Raw genomic sequence first — 21,084 nt, 5'->3', positions numbered from 1 at the left:
GATTGGGAACCCCTTTTGTAATGCAGTACTTTCATAAGTAATTTTACCCCACACTCCCTGTAAGTGATTGGAAATAGAGATAACATTTAAATGTAATTCTGTATACGTCACAGTAATTTATGACTTTGCTGTGAAACGTTTACCTAAATAAATAAATAAACAGTTATTATTAAAGTCTTCATAATAAAGTAACAACGCCAAAATGTCATCAAGTGGAGTCCTAGATCAATTTATTTGAACAAAGGCTATGTAAATATGCGAGACAGTAAACAGATAAATTTGTGCTGATAGTCTCTATGGAGACTCTGAAGGACTGTGTGACTTAAAAAGTATTCACAAGGAAGGTTTCAAGAATATATTGGTTATTGTTTTTAAGAGAATTTGGCACATTTATTTGATTAATATGCCATAAACACAACCAAAAGAACACAAAATACTGTTATTTGTTAATATATACAACCTATCTCTGCAGCCTACATTTAATTCAAGAAATATATGCAGTAACTATACTCATATTAGTTTCGGAGCTGGTGTATTTGTGTACTTAAATATTCAATTACACTTACTTAAAATAGATCTGTCAACTAAGTAATTATTTTGAATATATCATCCAATTGTCATTATGAAATCTTTTTGTTTTTAACTGTATACGCATAGGCAGTGCTGGTATCTGGTTCAGTTTTCCCAAAAGATTTGAACAAAACACGACTAAAATATTCCACTGTTAAATAGAAATCAAATAGCAGCATCCAGTGTGCTACTATGATTTGAACATCCCAGAGAGCACAACTTCTTTAGATTGTCCAGCTCCTCTTTAAGTTTCTGGTTCTGGTCCTCGATCGAGGTGATGCGCGTCTCTAAACCCAGCACATAGTCTCTCTTCCTGCGTCTATACAGTTTGGCTGCCGTCCTGCAAAGAGCACAAGCAACAGGGGCAACACATCACACTGACTTAGGCCTCCAGCGCACACACAATCACACGTCACCATCTTTCGCACACGGGACGACATAACCAAGCAGATGTCAGCTTATCCGATTGTAACGCAATTAGGCTGGACATTGGGTGGGTGAAAAGCATGTTTGCTTTGTAAAGGTCGGACCAGTCTTTAGTTTAGTGTTACTCATTTTTGCAACAGTATATGTCTTTAAGAGCCTTGAGTTCTTCGATGAGCGTCTTGTTTTGTTTTTCAAGCACAGCAACTCGGTTTTCGAGACATTTGACATATTCTTTCTTCTTTCGCCGGCATTCTCGGGCAGCTTCCCTGGAAGCAACAACAGAGAGGCTCGGTGAGCGTCAATACTGTAAATCTTACATTGTGTTTACAGGTCCCAGTTCATGAGAGTTAAAACTGCAGAACATCATCCGGGCAAGCTTGTGAAAGCAAAACTCTGGGTTTTGAATGAGTGCTTGTTTAGTTGAGGTTGAGCTTTTCCACTCTCTCTCAAGCATCATCATGAAAAAAAACAGGTTTTAGCACATGCTTGACACTCTCAAGACTAAACAAGCATGATGAAGGGACGTTTCATCAAACAATGAAGCCCTACTCTGCATGCAAATAAAGAACATTAACATGCGCAGGGATAATTTATGGCAAAATAAATGTTACTGTTAATTTTCTTACCCTAAAGCAGGTCGCACACCAGAAGCGTCGCTCGGCAGTGCGCCGCGCAACGCCACGCATTTTAAAATTCTAAACATAGGTTTCTATCAGGATACACACACTGGCGCCACAAGTCGGCGGCTGTCGGCGGCGCCCGTCCACGGCTCAGGACGCAGTTCATTTTTCAGCCGCGCCACAGAGCGCCATCTGATTAGTTTCATGTTAAATATCATTCGAATGTGCGTGTCTGGTGTGTGATACTTTAAACTGTCATGTGCGCGCCGTGTCGCGGCGCCGAGCAGCGCTTCTGGTGTGCGACCTGCTTTAGGCTATTCAAAAACGTGGGTAACTAATTCCTTCAGCAAAACGTTAAAGATTCTTGTAAAATGTGGCCCTTGGTGATTCATGAAATGCCAGTCAACACCTACTTTCAGTTGCACCAGAAAGCTGACTTAGCTGCCCTGTTGTTTGTTTATGAAGACACCTCGTAAAACTGATTTCAGAGACTTCTGAGACAGCCTAATAATATAATCATCTACAGCAAAATAGAGAGAGTTTTGAGGATAATAACAAGGAAAATATTTGCTTAATAACCTCTCTCTAAAATATACCATAAAAAAATAACATTGGTCACAAATGTACATTTAATAGGTTTAAGACAATATCCACTCATCTTCAATTTGTTTAAAACATAGAGTTATACAATTTAAAGTAGTACATAGACTACATTGGTCCAAAGTGAAACTATAGCTAAATTTAAATCGAATATAGAACCTAATTGTGACCGATGTAACATTGAGCCAGCTGCTCTATCTCATATGTTTTGGACTTGTTCAAAATTAAAGGATTTCTGGCAGATAATATTTACATTTCTCTCGGACGCATTAAATACCTATATAGAACCTGAGGCCATAATTTACATTTTTGGGATCTCACCACTGTCCTTATGTTTTAACAAAAGCAAGATAAATGTGATTGTCTTTGCTACGCTTTTAGCTAGAAGATTACTATTGCTGAAATGGAAGGAAAAACTTCCTCCAACCTTTAAGCAATGGCTTATGGAACTTATACACCACCTGACCTTAGAAAAATACGATATACTGTAGGAGGCCGTACTGATATGTTTTTATGTTTTAAATCACATAAAGAAAATGAACCCCTCAGTCATTTTAGAAGAGTAGAACCTTTCCTTGTTTTTTTTCTATTTTTTTTCCTTTCCTTCCCTTATATATAAGGGTAACATATGTTTTACTTAATATTACTATTTATTTGTATTTCATCTTAATATAATTTATATATTTTTATAGAACCTAAATGTTTATGTGTGCGACAGGTTTTGTTTGTTTGTTGTGTAAAAAAAAGTAAAAGTGAAAAGCTATACATAATGTTTCATATCTAATATGTTCAATAAAAATACTTTTGAATTAAAAAAAAAATTACATACAAAAAGACACCCATGTGGCACTTAGAGATGCCATGTTTTTTTAGTTAAACTGTCTGAAACGAACAGGATTGTGGGAAATTGAAACCAATGAAAGATATATGCTGCCTTTGAAATTCAATCAGATGAAGAGACAGAACAGGTCCGTAGCCAGCCTGGTGAAAGGATTGGTTCTTTTTTTCTTAAAATATGGACCTTTTGCCGTTATTAGCCTCATTTTCTATTTAATTATGAGGTTTAAATACTTTTTAAGCACTATTTTTTTGCTGGAATACTTTGCCAGATGGTCATCAACCACATGTTGTGATGTACCAAAAACCTAAAGATTTAAAAGAAAAGAAATATGAGAATAATACTTATTTTTCAAATACAAAATTATTACATCATACAGTATATCATCAGAAAAAAGGATGCTGCTCAAGTTTTAAATAAAAAAACTAGCTATTGTCATATATTAGGAAAACTCAAACTGGCCAGCACATTCACCTTTCAGTCACGCTGAGGCAACAGCCAAAAGAGGATTCCACTTGGTCTTAAAGCCTTCTTTGATAGCTATTTTCACAATTTATTATGGCATAGCAGTCAAAATATGACAAATGAGCTTGTGTATGGGACAAACTCTGCACCTTTGTCAGTGAGGGGTGGGTCTTTCGAACCACCCTAAAACCGTTGTATCGTTCATAAATATTATATTTTCCTGGATTATGCAGCCTATACATACATTTTCTAAACCATGCGAGTTTATTATATTTAGGCACTAATTTAGTTTTGCCTGTATATGTTTTGTTTACTATCAAAAGTGCCATTGACTTGCATTTTATAAATCACAAAGGACCACTAAATATAAAAAATGATCTTAAATATTAACCTATATCTAAGATTGTCTTAAGGGAGAGAAAATGAACAACAAATTTTAGCTTTTTTTAGCATGCAGAAAGAATGAGCTGTTATAAGAATTACTGTCGATTGTAGAATGAGAAAGGTGTCTGAGCATTACCTGTTCTTCATCAGTCGGAGTTCCCTTTTGCGTGATGCCTCCTCTGCCAGAAGCTGAGGGCTGGGCAGAGAGTCGGGTGAGCTGTCCATGACCTGGGAAAGACCAGATGCAGGAGAGGACATCTGATATCCTGACATACCTCCAGTGGTGGCTGCAAAAAACCCACAAGCACATTCATTTACAGAGGAACAGTTTACTTTGCATTTTTGGCACAGAGAACAAGCTCTTTGTTGCAGAGGGAGTGCTTTGTTGTGGTTATTTTTATGGTTACATTATGCTGGACATTACAGCTATGCTGATTATATTTACAAGTACCTCAGAAAGTATTTGGACCCTAAAGGCATACTAAAATATATGCATTATATATATATATATATATATATATATATATATATATATATATATATATATATATATATATATATATATATATATATATATATATGAATGGTTATGCATGTAAGACAAAATATTACGGTTAGGCCCACACATGATGTTAGGTGTAATTGTTAACAAAGTAACCAGTTACTGTAATTGTATTTCATTTTGTTTGAAAAAAAAATCAAGTAAGGTTCTACTTTTCATTTTCAGGTAATTTAATTAAAGTTACTTATAATGTACTTGGTTATATACTGTACATAAAATCAACAGTTCTGAATAAATGAATTAGGAGAAGCAGAGTAATTAATTGATCAAGTAGATTGAACATGCTTAAGAAACAATGAAATGAGTCAAACATTTATGTCAATATATGGTATGTGTAAAATATTTCCCATCGGCTTAGTCCCTTTATTCATCAGGTGTCGCCACAGTGGAATGAACCGCCAACTTATCTAGCATATGTTTTACACAGCAGATGCAATAAATCAATCAACCACCCAATCAATTAACAAATCAATCAGCCAATCCATCAATCAATCAATCAATCAATCAATCAATCAATCAACAAACCAAGCAATCAACCAATCAATCAACTGACCAATCAATCAATCAATCAATCAATCAATCAATCAATCAATCAATCAATCAATCAATCAATCAATCAACCAGTCAATCATCAAAAAACTAACCAATAACCAACCAATCAATCAACGAACAAACCAATCAATCAATCAATCAATCAATCAATCAATCAATCAATCAATCAATCAATCAATCAATCAGTCAATCAACAAACCAAGCAATCAACCAATCAATCAACTGACCAACCAATCAATCAATCAATCAATCAACCAGTCAATCATCAAAAAACTAACCAATAACCAACCAATCAATCAACGAACAAACCAATCAATCAATCAATCAATCAATCAATCAATCAATCAATCAACAAACCAATCATTAAACCAATCAATCAATCAACAAACCAACCAACCAATCAATCAACAAACATCAATCAATCAATCAAAAAATCCATGAATCAACCAATCAATGAATCAATCAACAAACCAAGCAATCAACCAATAAATCAACCAATCAATCAACTGACCAACCAATCAATTAACCAATCAATCAATCAATCAATCAATCAATCATTCAATCAACCAATCATTCAATCAACAAATCAATCATCCAAAAAACTAACCAATAACCAACCAATCAATCAACGAACAACCAATCAATCATTCATTCAATCAATCAATCAACAAACCAATCATTTAACCAATCAATCAACAAACCAACCAATCAATCAACAAACATCAATCAATCAATCAACAAATCAATCAGCCAACCAATCAACCAATCAACCAACCAATCAATCAACAAACACCAATCAATCAATCAATCAATCAATCAATCAATCAATCAATCAATCAATCCAAATAATCAACCAACCAATCTATCTATCAATAAATAAACACACTGCATAGCTAAGTTAATATTTTACTTAACAAAAACATCAAATTATTTTAGTGAAATTTAGTATAATGAGTTACTCAATCTTTTTTGTTATCATAACACTAATAGTGACCTATTTGTTATGGAAAAAAATGTGATCAAAACTTTGCGACCGAGCCTGGTAAAATCAACACATATCACATATCAGTGTGGTGACATTTAGACGTCATTGTGGTTGACAACTGCAACTGCTAATCTCCAGCAGCAAATGTAATCAGTGTGGTTAATCTGCAATGACGTATTGGCATTTGTCTCAAATTTCAAGCAAGAATGTATCAATACACTTCAACGTTCTTAAAAGCATTAACTAAAATAGTGAATAGATTTAATTAAATTATATAGATTAAATAAGATCGCACTGACACAAAGCTCTGTTTGACTATCACCATGTAAACAAACCTAAAGTTCAACCGAATCAAATGTCTGCAAGGACCATAAGCAGACAATTAATATCCAGTGGAGATTAGCTCTTTCTGAGTCCGGCACGGACGTAGATCATACACAGATCTGCTCATGGAGTGGTTATAAACTGAATTACACACTAATAAAATATTCATCCATGGTTCAACGTGCGACCATCCTGCCATTATGAAAGCTTTAGTGATTCAATTTCCCCCTGTAGCCACAAACTATGAGCTCACGGTCGCAAATTAAAATGAGCGGCAGGTCACATGAGGGACTTGCAGGATCAAAAGTTTTCTCTTAATTGAGACAAATGAAACAGTTTTACAAAGCTTATGATCAGTGCAGAGGATTTCTGTACATGATTCATCTGGTCTCCGTGGAGACCGTGCTCCAGTCTGAGAGATGAATAATCTGCTCGGCCTGAGATCACAACATGACTCTGGAATGACGTCAATGTACATTTCATTTGCCGTTCAGCATTTACATTTTCCTGCTGGTGTACAATTCCAGGAAACAAGATGACGTCGGCTGCACTTTGAGTGGGCAGCGCAGTTCACGCATTTGAGAGAGAGAGAGAGAGAGAGAGAGAGAGAGGTGCTGAAAAAAATAAGCGAACTATAAAGAAAGCCAAAAATTGTGAAAAATGTCATTCTTTCAGCCTGTTGCATGCCGCAGAGATGATTCACTGTGGGAATATAATGGGGAAAAATGATTCCAGAGTCAGGTCTGATGTCTTTTTCCTTCTTCAAAGTTTTGTTTGAGCATGAAATCTCTGACTAACAACACCCAAACAAATCTACCGAAGTATTTCAAACTATTCAAACCAACTTCCCAATGTTAAAGCACAAAACAATCCGCACAAAAACATAGCAGACGTACCTGATTCTGTCTCATCTCCGGTCACAGCCATGTATAGAGAGCTGAAAGTCAGCCTGTATCTCTCTGCTGTCAGAATGCAATGCCGGCCAAACCACAAGCTAAGTGTGCAGTCACTGTCGGGGCCATTGACATCACTATGACATCATTAGCCTCCTGATGTCAGTAACGCAGTGGCTAGCGGAGCCAGCCCTCCCTCTCTCTCTCTCTCCCTCCCTCCCTCCTCCTCCGCCATTCTCATCTCAGACAGTGAGCTGGACTACAAAAGCTTGTTGAAAAGCTTCCTGTGCATAGGACTTTCTATTATGAGTTTAAACATATATGATACATTATATACAGTGTCATTTTGTTATTTAGCTTATATGTTTAGTTATGATGTCTTGATTCATACATGTATTAATCAAGGATGCATCAAATAGATCAAACTTCATTAAAGACTGAGGAATTCCAGTGTTATTAATGTGACATTTGTCAGAAGTAAAAACTCGAAATATGAATTCACAAAGAACATACAGTTGAAGTCAGAACCACTCTTTGAAATTTTTTTTCTTTTTTAAATATTTCCCAAATGATGTTTAACAAAGCAAGGAAATGTTCACAGTATGTCTGACCATATTTTTTCTACTGGAAAAAAAGTCTTATTTGTTTTATTTCGGCAAGAGTAAAAGCAGTTTTTTATTTTTTTACATTCATTTTAAGGTCAAAATTATTAGCCCCTTTAAGCTAATTTTATTTTGATAGTCTACAGAACAAACCAATGTTTTACAATAACTTGCCTAGTTAACACTATTTAACCTAGTTAAGCCTTTAAATGTCACTTTAAGCTGTATAGAAGTGTCTTGAAAAATTTGTAGTCAAATATTATTTACTGTCATCATGGCAAAGATAAAATAAATAAGTTATCAGTAATGAGTTATTAAAACTATTATGTTTGGAAATGTGTTGGAAAAATCTTTTCTACATTAAACAGAAATTGGGGAAAAAATAAACAGGGGGACTAATAATTCTGACTTCAACTATATATGCGGTATATGCAAACATCTGTTTCAAGCCACAGAGTTAAGGGATCATAAAATAATCAATTGTAATTACTGTGTATTACTGTAAACATGATTTATACTTTAAATTAGGGAAATAAAAATATGCGTTATGGATGTGACCAAAAAAGTGTGGCAGTTTACGATATACAACATACTTTGTGGAAATTCTGTGAGTCAAATCGTCCAACCCCAAAAAAATAATACTAATCAAGACTATATATATATATATATATATATATATATATATATATATATATATATATATATATATATATATATATATATATTATGAGGAAAAACCTTCGTTATGGATGTGACATTCCTCCGTTACGGATGTGACAGATGTGAAGTGGCACTTGTGTGACTTTGGTAAATCAAATAAATTGTTTGAAAATGTTGACAGAGACATTTTTGAGTATTTTAACAGTTCTGTAAATTAGAAGTCTACACAAACAGCATATGGGTTTTGCTATTTAGGTGAAAACATTGTTTTTTCATGGCAAGGCTTGGTTTAAAAATGCATTTTAAAAAATAAATGTGGTTGTTTTCAATTTTTTGTTAATGAAAATATTTTTAAAAACTGTATATTCTATTTTAAAATGTATATTACTCTTTTAAAAAAAAGCCTGAACACCAAAAATTTCTTTATATTAATAGAGTACACTGTACCCAATTTTTCTGGATGTTTTAGACTACAGAAGGATTCATGAACTATCATGTGACAACAAAGATTGAAACTGCTGCTAACAACTCAATTTCTATTACAAGAATAAATTACATTTTAAAATATATACACACATATATACATTTACATTTTTGAATTAGTTAAATATAACCTTTAAATAAAGAATTAAATAAAAAAGCATTAAATAAAATCCTTGCTAATTTATATTTAATGAATTTAACTGTCCGCAAAATAATGAAAAGTATGAACAAATATCATTTTTATGATCCAAAAAAAGGAAAAAAGTGTATTACATTTTTTTATATTTTATAATGTAAACCCATATTTAATATATATATGTGTGTGTGTGTGTGTGTGTGTGTGTGTGTTTAATTTTCAGTAGTTAAATTTTCAATAATTTAAGTTCTATGATTAATTTATAGAAAATAGCTTAAAATCATCTTTAATGTATCACTATGTAAAAAAGTCATCTTAAAGTCATGTAGTAAATTAGATTTTTTTGTTGAACCAAAAAATATTCCAAAATATCTGCCTGTGTTGATGTCATTTTGTAATAACTGTAATTTCAAGATGACATCACATTCTGTTTAGAGCCGCTCACGTCTTTAGCCTCAGAATTATGTATTTCTATGGCAACACTATCGAGTCCTAAACATTGTATGTAATACAGCAGCAAGTTGTACATTACAAGATTGTAATTATGAATGCGTTTTACTAGTCTGAATATCCTAATAACGGTATTTATAAAATGCCATGATCTCAGCTAAATGATGATTTAAACCATGACGTCATTACCTTGGCCCTGATTGTTAGAGACGATGTAAGTGCCATTCCTGGAGTGAACAGCAAACTGCGTCACGGGAGACCTAGGCCAGGAAGAGAAGTTTTCATATCTCTGCTGGCAGGGGATGAAGTGGACACTACCGTTCGGGCTCATGGAGACTTTAAAATAATAACAATAAAAACACATAAGGAAATGATTACGCAAATAATTTTGATTTACGACAATAATGTTTATAAAATCATCTACAGTGGCCTCAAACTAATTTAGCATCATTTACTTATCCTGTGTCGCTACAATAGAAGAAATTAAAAGATTTCCTGCTCAACTTCTTTATGGCAGTGAATAGCAACCAGATTTAACTTTAAAAAAAATATTTAGAAGTATCAAAGAATGGTCCACGTATTCAGAGTGATACACAATAGAGTTTGGAAAAAACTAATCAAAACTGTATCCATTTGTGATTCAAAACCTGCCTTTGACCCTTGACCTTGATCAGTTTTGTTCCTGCGACTACATTACCTTAAGTCTTTTTTTTTTTTTTATGATTTATTTAACATTTTTCCATTTTACAAACATATCAAACAACCCTTACATAAATAATAATAGAAAAAAATGTATAAATATAAATACAAATAACATATCGATAAAAAAGTGAATAAATAAATTAAAATAAAAAAGAAGATAATAATAAAATGAAATAAACAATTAATGCGAGGCAGATGTCTACATTTATACAGTAATCTCAAATGTTACATTTCGAGTGATGAAAGATTACAAACTGATGTACTATTGTGATCAAAAGTTGAGGTGATCAGTCTAGATCCAGCTGGAGAGTTTTAACATATAAAGAAAGGGCATCCCAAATATTGGCAAATGTTCTGTTAGGTCTTTGAAGGGAATATCTAATCTTCTCTAGTTTTACAAAATACAAAACATCTTTCAGCCACCGTACATGCGAGGGTGGCTGAGGGTTCTTCCAGTATAATAAAATGACACGCCTAGCAAGCAAAGTAAGAAAGGCCACGAAGTTTAAAAGGTAAGTGGGTAATGCATAATTATCCGGCATCACGCCAAACAGGCCAATAATGGGTGATGGTGTTATATCTATAGAAGTAATGGCTGAAAGAGACTGAAATACTGAGCCCCAAAATGAGGAAAGAGCTGGGCATGTCCAAAACATATGGGTTAAAGTACCTAAACCCAAATGACACCTATCACATTCTGGATCAATAGTTTGGTCGATCCGTGCGAGCCTACATTTCGACCAGTGTACTTTGTGAACCACTTTACACTGAATGAGGCAGTGACGTGCGCATATAGATGAAGAATGAACCCTGTCCAGAACTGCCTCCCATGTATCTTGATCTATTTCAATATTAAGGTCCGCAGACCAGCTGGTGCGGAGACTGTCACCTGGAAAAGACTGTAAATTTGCAAAAATACTGATTAGTTTAGAGATTAGGCCTTTACTGCTTGCTTCGAGACATAAAATATTGTCGATCTTCGATAGTTGAGGGACATTGGGAAAACCAGGGAAATGTTTACGAACATAGTCACGTACTTGTAAATATCTAAAAAAATGATTTCTCGGAATGTTATACAATGCATTCAGTTGGTCAAATGAGGCAAAAACACCTTCGATATAAAGATCTGCTACTGAGAGTATCCCTTGATTCTTCCAAGAGGCATATGCTCCATCCAATATAGATGGAGAAAACAATGGGTTTAGATGTATTGGGGCGGTTAAAGGGGTAGATTGAAAGCCAAAGTTACGTAAAAACTGAATCCAAATTTTAAGACTGTTTTTCACAATTATATTATCAGTGTATTTAAGTGGAGATAGCGTGATGGGAAAGCAGAGGAGAGCTTTTAAGTCCGAAGATCTACATGAGGCGTTCTCAATATTTAACCATGCTGGGGGACCGTCTAGATTTTTTTTATTTTTCCAATATAATAAGGATCGTATGTTCGCAGCCCAATAATAAGACAAAAAATTAGGGAGGGCCATCCCACCCAAGCCCTTAGGTTTCTGTAGAATGTCCTTTCGAATCTTCGGGGTCTTACCATTCCACAAAAATTGAGAGATAGAACTATCTAATGTAGCAAAAAAAGATTTTGGGATAAAAATTGGAATACACTGAAAAAGGTATAAGAATTTAGGGAGTACATTCATCTTTACGCAGCTGATTCTGCCTGCCATTGATAATGGGAGAAGAGACCAGCGGCGAAAATCATGTGTGAGACGACTAAGCAATGGAGAAAAATTTTGGTCGAACAGCTCTTCAAATTTTTTTGTCACCTGTACACCCAAGTATTTGAAGCTGTGTAAAGTGGCCTTAAATGGCAAGGAAGATAAAGGGTATTCAGAGGCAGCATTATTAATAGGCATTGCTTCACTTTTAGTCAGATTTAATTTGTAGCCTGAAATTTTGCCGAATTCTGTTAGCAATGCAAGCACCACTGGGATAGAGCTGGCCGGGTCAGCAATGAACAGCAAAAGGTCGTCTGCATACAAGGATAATTTATGGTCAACTCCCCCCCTAGTGATGCCCAACATTGAACTGCCTCTAAGGGCAATGGCCAAAGGTTCGATAGCCAGAGCGAACAGAAGAGGGGAGAGTGGGCATCCTTGCCTTGTTCCTCTCCCAAGAGGGAAGTATTTTGAGTAGTAATTATTTGTGCGTACGCAGGCTAAAGGGGAAGTATACAAAAGCTTTATCCAAGATATAAAATAATCACCCACTCCAAATTTTTTAAGAGTGTAAAATAAAAAATCCCACTCAACTCTGTCGAAAGCCTTTTCAGCGTCCATGGATATAATTAACTCTGGAGTCTTTTTATGTGGGCTAGTGTAAAGAATATTTAAGAGACGTCTGATGTTGTGAAAAGACTGCCTATTTTTAATGAAACCAGTCTGATCTGGGGAGATTATAGCTGGTAGTAGTGGTTCCAAGCGACATGCTAGTATCTTAGCAAGTACTTTTACATCTGCACACAGTAGAGAAATAGGACGATAATTATTACACTGAAGGGGGTCCTTATCTTTTTTAAGAATTAAGGAGATGGAGGCTTGGCGTAAAGTTTGTGGAAGTATACCAGATTTAAAAGATTCATTAAACATGTTCAGCATAAGAGGTGATAATTTCTCTGAAAATGTTCTAAAAAATTCAGCTGGAAAACCATCAGGACCTGGGCTCTTTCCACTTTGCAAAAGGCTCAGTGTTGTCTTAACTTCATCGAGAGTGATGGGATCATCCAATTTTAAAGCCAAGTCAGGATCTATAAGGGGAATATCAAGATTATGAAAAAAACTATCAAGGTGTGATTCTTCGTTCAGGCTTTCTGAGGTGTACAAGGAGCTGTAGAAATTTCTAAATTGGTTGTTAATGAGAAGTGGGTCAGTTGTGGGTCCAGAAGAAGTTGAAATTTGAGTTATATGGTTTAGAGCAGAGGACTGGCGTAGCTGGTGTGCTAGTAGTTTACTAGGTTTATCGCCAAATTCATAGAAATTATAACGGCTTTTATGAAGAGCTTCAGTGGCCTCATTCGTTGTCAGCAGGTCAAATTCAGTTTTTGCTGTAAGTATTTCTTTAGACAAATCTGGAGTTGGTGAGGTTTCCATTTTGGACTGAAGCTTCGCTAGATATTTAATTAAAGAGGACTTCTGTTCAGATGCCCTTTTTCTCTGCTGTGCTGAATAAGATATGATTTCTCCCCTCAGAAAGGCTTTACAAGCTTCCCATAAAATACTAGCTGAAATGCTAGGGGTGACATTTGTAGAAATAAAAAGGTCAATCCGATCGTTGATAATTTGCACAAAATCTGGGTCATTAAGTAATAGAGTATTTAGGCGCCAGAAAGACCTAGGAGTTGTCCCACAAGGAAATGATAGATCCAATGTAAGCACAGCATGATCAGATATCACAATAGGACTATAGGAGCAATTCTTGATACATGGAATTAATTTATTATCAAGGAGAAAATAATCAATCCGAGAAAAGCTTTGGTGGACAGGTGAAAAAAAAGAAAACTGTTTTGCGTTAGGGTTTAGAAAACGCCAGGCATCAGAAACTGCATATTGTTCCATAAACGATTCAATAGTTTTTGCTGATTTTGAAATAGCTCTGGGTTTTGATGAAGAACAATCTAGAGTAGGATTCAGGCAGCAGTTAAGATCTCCTCCTAAAATAAGTTGGCTAGTGTTTAAATCAGGAAGGGAAAATAAAAGATTCTTGAAAAAAACTTCATTGTCCCAATTTGGTCCATATATATTTGCTAATACCAGATGAATACCATTAATGTGGCCAGTAATAATGATAAAACGTCCATTTGGATCAGAAATTACTTTAGATACAGAAAATGGAATTAATCTATGTATAAGTATAGCCACTCCTCGTGACTTACTGGAAAACGAGGAATGATACAGCTGACCTACCCAGTCCTTTTTAATTTTTAAGTGATCAGCACTTGTAAGATGAGTTTCTTGGATAAAAGCTATTTTAGTGTTTAACTGCTTCAAGTGGTTGAGAACTTTGTTACGTTTTATAGGTGAGTTAAGCCCTTTGACATTCCAGCTGGAGAATGTAAGTACACCAGTAGGTGTCCCACTGAACACAGGAGACATTAAAAACTAGTTGTCACAAATTTTCTCTGGTCCCCGCAAAAAAAAAAAAAAAAAAAAAAAAAAAAAAAACATAAGAAGAAAAAGAACAGAAAAGGGAAAGAGAAAAAAAAAAAAAAAAGAAACACACAACTACAAACACCAACCCGCCCCCACCCTCCTAACCCACACACGCAACTCCAACAAGTGATGTAGGCAAGAACATCTACATCAAACATATCTCCAACCAACACTGTTGCAAGCTTCCTTCTTCCTTTATACAATCCCTCCCCATATTTTACCACACAACCTCATAGTTGTATTTGTACCACTACTACATACAACCGTATGAATAACTGACTTAAAAATAGATTAATTAAACATATTTTGAACTATGACGTAATCGTATGTTGGTATCAAACATTGTATACAGTTTAACAAGTCTTTATCCCCGAACACGATGATATATCATCGTCCATGAAAAATATTAAAGGTGAAAAGAACGAGTCACCATTTTCATCAAAAAGCAATAATAGAATTGTCAAAAAAAGAGAAAAATAAAAAAAAATTCACATTGCATCTCGACGAACAAACTTCTGTGAGAGTACATCGAATAACGTTAGTCACCCAGTAGTAACTCCTTGAAGTGGCATGAGTGTTACGGAAAAAAGGGGAAAAAAAAGCGCCAAGCTGTTTATGACAAGAGATGGGTTTATGTCACGTCATGTCATCGTCCAAAGCATAGAGGTGAACTACTATACGTCTAAGTTCCGAATGTAGTTGTTGGCTTCGTTAGCTGTCAGCAGCCATAGTTTCTCACCGTTCGGTAGAGTGATGCGTAGTTTAGCTGGAAAGAGAAGAGCAGGTCTGAGTCCGCGCTTGTATAGCTCCGCCATGGCATCTTTGAATTCACTGCGCAGCTTTAGGACATCTGGGCTGTAATCTTCAAATATCCGAATCTTGTGATTACGAAAGGTCAAAATTCCTTTTTTACGGGACTCACGAACCACCAAATCCTTCACCTGGTAACGGTGAAACCGCAAAACCACAGGGCGCGGTCTCTGACCTGGGGCAGGTTTGGGAGCGGGAATTCGGTGCGCTCTGTCCAGTTCAGGCGGTGACGCCAAAATCTGATCGCCAAATACCTCAGCAAGCATTTCGGAGAAAAAGTTAGTTGGTCGCGGTCCCTCGATTGACTCGGGGAGCCCCACGATGCGAATATTCTGCCGCCGGCTGCGCCCCTCTAGGTCTGACATTTTAGACCGCAGCCACTCATTTTCTTTAGTGAGGCCGGCGCACGCGGTCTCCAGGTGTTCAAGGTGCTGGGTCACCTCCGCGAGTCCCGATTCAAGGCAACTGATGCGCTGGTCGTGAGCCGCGACTGTGGAGTTAATATTCTCCAACTTACTGTCCAAGCTTTCAAAAGAGGCTTTAAAATCCGCGGCCAGAGAGGCTCTGAGCTCCTCGTGCAGGGCGCTAATTTCGGCTAGCGTGACACCAGAGCTAGGCGAGGACGGCGCTTCACGATCTTTTTCCACCTGTTTGCCCTTTCCTTTCGACATGTTAAGTGAAAATTTAATACTACGTACTCTAAGAGAGAAAAGTAAATAAATGTAGGTTGCCAAAAAGTTCTAAACCAACGAGGTTTGTAAAGAAGAAATAAAAAGTTAAAGGGAGCTGATCGCACTCACGTCTATACCAAAGGCGACATAACCGGAAGTCTACATTACCTTAAGTCTTGCCACCTATCCAAGTTTTAGGAACAACAAATAATAAAGTCTTCTAGTGAATCATTTGGTATCAGAAGTGGCTTATATGAAAGGCAAAGGCCTCAAGATTATGCTTGTTTTACCAAAATAAAACCTGATCATGCCTTGATTTTTAATTATTTATTTAGGACAGTAAGGTCTGACAGAAGTAATGTACAGTATAGAATATAAAGCCATGGTGCAGTGGAAAAAGAGTTAATATTGTGTCTGACTCCTATGAGCTTTGAGGACTGCATCCATACATCTCTGCAATGACTCAAATAAATTATTAATAAAGTCATCTGGAATGGCAAAGAAAGCGTTCTTGCAGGACTCTCAGAGTTCATCAAGATTATTTGGATTCATCTTCAATGCCTCCTCCATTAACTTACCCCAGACATGCTCAATAATGGTCATGTCTGGTGACTGGGCTGGCCAATAATGGGGCACCTTGACCTTCTTAGCTTTTAGGAACTTTGATGTGGAGGCTGAAGAAAGAGAAGGAGCCCTATCCTTCTGAAGAATTTGCCCTCATGTGGTTTGTAACATAATGGGCAGCACAAATGTCTTGATACCTCAGGCTGTTGATGTTGTCATCCACTCTGCAGATCTCTCGCACTCCCCCATACTGAATGTAACCCCAAACCATGATTTTTCCTTCACCAAACTTGACTGATATCGGAGAGAATCTTGGCTTCATGCGGGTTCTAATAGGTCTTCTGCAGTATTTGTGATGATTGGGATGCAGTTCAACAGATGATTCATCTGAAAAATCTACCTCCTGCCACTTTTCCAAATAATGAACTAGACATCAAGTCATTATTATTTGGTGCTTTTACAACTGGGATCGATGAAAAGACTTTTGTCAGGTAGTGTATATTAGTCATCCAGTTCACAAAAGCTTGACCAGAAAAACATATGTAGTAGTAATTGCAATAAAAGTTAAAAAAAAATCAAAATCAGTATCAAGTTGCAACAGGCAAAAATACATTCTATGGGTCAAACTGGTCACACTTTACAATAAGGTTCATTAGTTAATGTTAAGTAATGCATTTACTAACATGAACAAACATTGAACAATACATTCACTACAGTATATATTCATGTTAATAAACGTTAGTTAATGAAAATACAGTTGTTCATTGTTAGTTCATGTTAACTCATGGTGCATTAACTAATGTTAACAAGCATGGACTTGGATGTTAATAATGCATTAGTAAATGTTCAATTATGATTAATAAATGCTGTACAAGTGTTGTTCATGATCATTTCATGTTAGTAAATGCATTACCTAATAAACCTTATTGTAAAGTGTTACCGTCAAACTTATCCATTTTTCTCTTAAAACGAAAATCATTTGAATATGTAAAGATCATGTTCCATGAAGATATTTAGTAAAAATAAATATTTAATAACTCTATTTTGATTAGTAATGTGCATTGCTAAGATTTCCATTTAGACAAATATTTTTTTTATGTTTGTGAACCCTCAGATTCTAGATTTTCAATTAAATTGGACAACTATTGTCAAATTCTAACAAAGTATACATCAATGGAAAGCCTGTTTATTAATCTCTCAGGTTATAAAATCTCAATTTAAAAAACACAACACTCCTTGTTGTTAATGGTAACATTTGACAACTGTCATTTTGCAACATTATACATATGGTACCTTTTTATATGTGACTTACATATGCTAAAAACTATTTGAGGGCCACTGTACATATGAAACATGTCTTTGAAATTTCTCACTGAAAGGGACTGCGCTGGTATTGCTGAACATATTTCTTGAGGATTCCACGACTTCAGATTTCTGTTGTTCATTTCCAACTTTTAGAAAGTCGCCATTATGTGTATTGGTAGAATCTGGCAGATCCCCAGAATTTTGCTCTTTGACAGTAGCTGATGACGCCTGCGGAAAAATCTGGAGAGTTTTTTTGGGGGGAAAAAAGTTTAAAAATGCTTTGTTAGCTTTTTTGTAAACCAGGGATGGGCAACAACACATTGGAATGGACTTTAAAATAAAATACCAAATACCTCAATTTAAAGTGTTAACAGTAAATAAACTAAAAAATACAGCAGCCACAAGTGCAACAAAATACAATACTCTTCTTTTATAAGCATGAAATTTCTCCGCAAACCTTCTTAATCATCACATTTTCCGTTTCAGGTTTCTGCTCAATTTTTTGTGGTGCGGCATTATTTAGCCGTCTCTGATTTTGTGTTTCTTTCTGGTCTTTCCCGCTGTCAATGGAGCAGACCGGTGGAATGTAAAAGAAAGCTGATCCTAATTGGCCTTCGTGCATGCATTCGAAATGCTGATTGGCTTAGAGAAAGAACCATAGAGCCAAGCCAGGATTCGACTTTGTAGGAAAAAACTTTTTTGTTTTTTAAAAAATAAAGTTTTTAACATAAACAACCTAGAAAAAAATATCACACAATGTAAATAAGTTGTCATTTAATAAGAATATGTGACTAACTCAATTTGGACAAAAATGTCAGATAGAACCTTATAATTCTAAGGTGATGATATGAAAAATTGCAGTTTTTGCTGCCATAAAACCTAAGTTGGAAATTTTCGACCAGTCTGTGGAGTATTACTCAATATTTTTGTCTCAAACTGATAAACTATGTCAAAGTTTGTAATTAACTCTAAACAGCACCTGCAGATCATCAATTGTCATTTGAAACAGCTAATGAAGTATTGGAGGTATTGCCACTAAAGGACTTTTTTTTATGTTGTTGGTCTTGTTATTTTCCTGTCTTTTTTTTGACCTGCTCCTTAATCTACCCTTTCTATCTGTCTCCTACCATTTTTTATATGTGATGCATAATTTCCATCCATATTCCAAGCATTGATCAACTTCTTCAGCATTGTTTTCGTCTTATCTCAAGTCTTGGCAAATAACTGAGAAAGCACCAATGTGGACTTCTTACAAAGTATTTTGCAGTATTTCAAAAAAAAAAAAACACTAGACACTAAAGTATTTTGATACAAAATATTAAGCCACTTTAATAAACCCTATCAAATACAAATGACAAAATACTTTTTTGTGTTTAAAATATATATGTAATACATATCATAACCTACTGCCCATCCCTGTTGTAAACAATTTCTTAATTAGAATGATAATCTCATGATCAACTCTTATATAAGTCTGCGAGGAGATCATGTAACTTTATACATTTTCCACATCGCACAAGGTCAATCCTACGCTTTTTTCACCTGCCACCTACATGTGTGACCAGATAACACATGCCTGATTCAACACTTCTTACTCACCCATCACCATATAACTGTGGACAGTTTGAGAGACTAAATGATTGCCGATCGAGTTAAATAGGGATTAATTCCTATGACTTGGGGCAATATTTGTTTTTAACACCCCAGCATTAATGCATGTTACCGTTTTTACTTACCTGTGCACAGTCTGCAGATTGTGTGAATGGTGAATCACCTGCATCCATAGCTCTTTATAGAAAATATGTAAAGCAAATAATAAACATATATAACGTTAGGTATACATAGACTACTAGAGAGAGAGAACAATTAAGCATTTAGAAAACTGATTTTGTCAAGATTCATTGAGTTGATCATCAGTTTTTGAAAACATTTAAAGACAACAAAGTGAACTGATCCTTAATTTAACGTTATAAGTTACATTAGATTGACATAAGAAACTTGGTAACCTTTTAGTTTTGACCAACTTTAAACAACGTAACGTCAGTATGCCACGCTAAATCGAGTTATTCGTTAGGTTTTGTAAGCAATGTCACAAAATAGACTATTTGTGAAATACTGGAATCAAACATAATTATTTTGAACAATTTTCTTACCTTTTTTTTTAAGAGAAAGTGGTATAAAATAAACGTGACTGACCACAGTCGTCGAGCAAACACTGAGGAAAACTGTTGGATTTGTAACGGTCAGTTTAGTTGCGACGTTATTTCAAAGTAAATAGATTCGCGCTAATTATGAATACCATAAGTGTTTCAGATTTAGTTTAGGCAGTTAAGCCAGATGTCAAAAAAAACTGAATCCGTCAGAGGAAATCTAGCTGAAATCGATGAGTTATAATAAAATCAATTCAGTCTGTAAATTTGTAATTGTACATATTTGCTAGAGGGACCGCCAAATAAATTTGGATTAATGGCGACATCCAGTGACCAAAATTGGAATAAAGGGATCCAAAATGGATTTTATTGAACATTTCTGTCATTATTTACTCAATTTTAAACCAAGTTCAAATTAGTTTTTATCTTTTTTTGAATACTGGAAAGCTGCAACCGTTGACTTCCATAGTAGTTGTTTTTCCTACTATGGAAGTCAATGCTTACATGTTTTCAGCATTCTTCAAAAAATCTTCTTTTACGTTTAGTTTTTTTTTTTTGATTGTTTTCAAAGTTTAGAATCAGCTTGAGGGTAAGTAGTAAATGTTCATTTTGCAGGGTTCACACACATTTTTACAACTAAAAATCCATAGTAAGACTTCCAAGCAAATTTTCATGAGCTATAACGTTTCATGGAATGTCTAAGTGTTAGATAAGAAAAACAATGGATTCATATCTATTACAGTACAAAACACACAACAATTTATTCATTTATTTTTTCAACTTTTTATATCTACCTAAATTTAATTTAGATCAGGTTTTCTGCAAGTTTCATAAAGTCAAATTTAAGACTTTTTAAGACCATAATTCATATTAATATTTTATTTATAACATGCTTTTCTAAAAACCCAAAGCGCTTACAAGAAAGTAAAAACACCAAAGCACAGTAAACAATAAAAAATACAATAAAAAACACAGTAAGAATAAAATATATCACAATTAAAAAACAGACCTAAAAAGACGAGTTAACTAAATGTAAAGCTAATATGGGAATAAACACTATATTTTTTTTTTCTTATGGAAATTTTTTTTACTATCTTCATCAAATAAATTCTAATTACTTTATTTCTTAGCCGCATAATTAAATAATGTATCAAAACAAGCAAACTCTGGTTTCA

The 21,084-nt window shown here is 35.0% G+C and overlaps 1 protein-coding gene across 10 annotated transcripts; it reads right to left on the bottom strand.

Moving 5' to 3' along the window:
* Positions 1-208: 208 nt before the first annotated feature.
* On the bottom strand, positions 209-20,668 carry cremb (cAMP responsive element modulator b). Of its 10 annotated transcripts, none has more exons than XM_073940375.1 (6): positions 19,913-20,668; positions 19,496-19,547; positions 17,828-17,999; positions 9,740-9,886; positions 4,040-4,190; positions 209-1,262 (listed from the first exon to the last, which is right to left on the bottom strand). In XM_073940375.1, exons 2-6 carry the CDS (start codon positions 19,541-19,543, stop codon positions 1,118-1,120), a joined length of 663 nt encoding a protein of 220 aa, XP_073796476.1. In that variant the 5' UTR covers positions 19,544-19,547; positions 19,913-20,668; the 3' UTR covers positions 209-1,117. The 10 variants fall into 10 exon arrangements, with proteins under 10 accessions (XP_073796476.1, XP_073796474.1, XP_073796477.1 ...); XM_073940373.1 differs by having other exon boundaries at positions 209-910; XM_073940376.1 differs by having other exon boundaries at positions 209-910; positions 19,483-19,547; positions 19,913-19,993.
* Positions 20,669-21,084: the final 416 nt, after the last annotated feature.

Source organism: Danio rerio, chromosome 24, assembly GCF_049306965.1.
Source record: "Danio rerio strain Tuebingen ecotype United States chromosome 24, GRCz12tu, whole genome shotgun sequence".
NCBI classification, from domain to species: Eukaryota; Metazoa; Chordata; class Actinopteri; order Cypriniformes; family Danionidae; genus Danio; species Danio rerio.
Note: the sequence above shows the minus strand (reverse complement) of the source record. Positions and strands in the feature narration are given on the sequence as shown.

Coding starts and splice junctions, on each gene's coding strand:
- cremb (XM_073940372.1), bottom strand. CDS start 18,381: ATGCACGAAGGCCAATTAGGATCAGCTTTCTTTTACATTCCACCGGTC. Junction 9,887..17,827: donor TACCAGCGCAGTCCCTTTCA/GTGAGAAATTTC, acceptor ATTATTTTAAAG/TCTCCATGAGCCCGAACGGT. Junction 4,191..9,739: donor CTCTAACAATCAGGGCCAAG/GTAATGACGTCA, acceptor GGTTTTTTGCAG/CCACCACTGGAGGTATGTCA.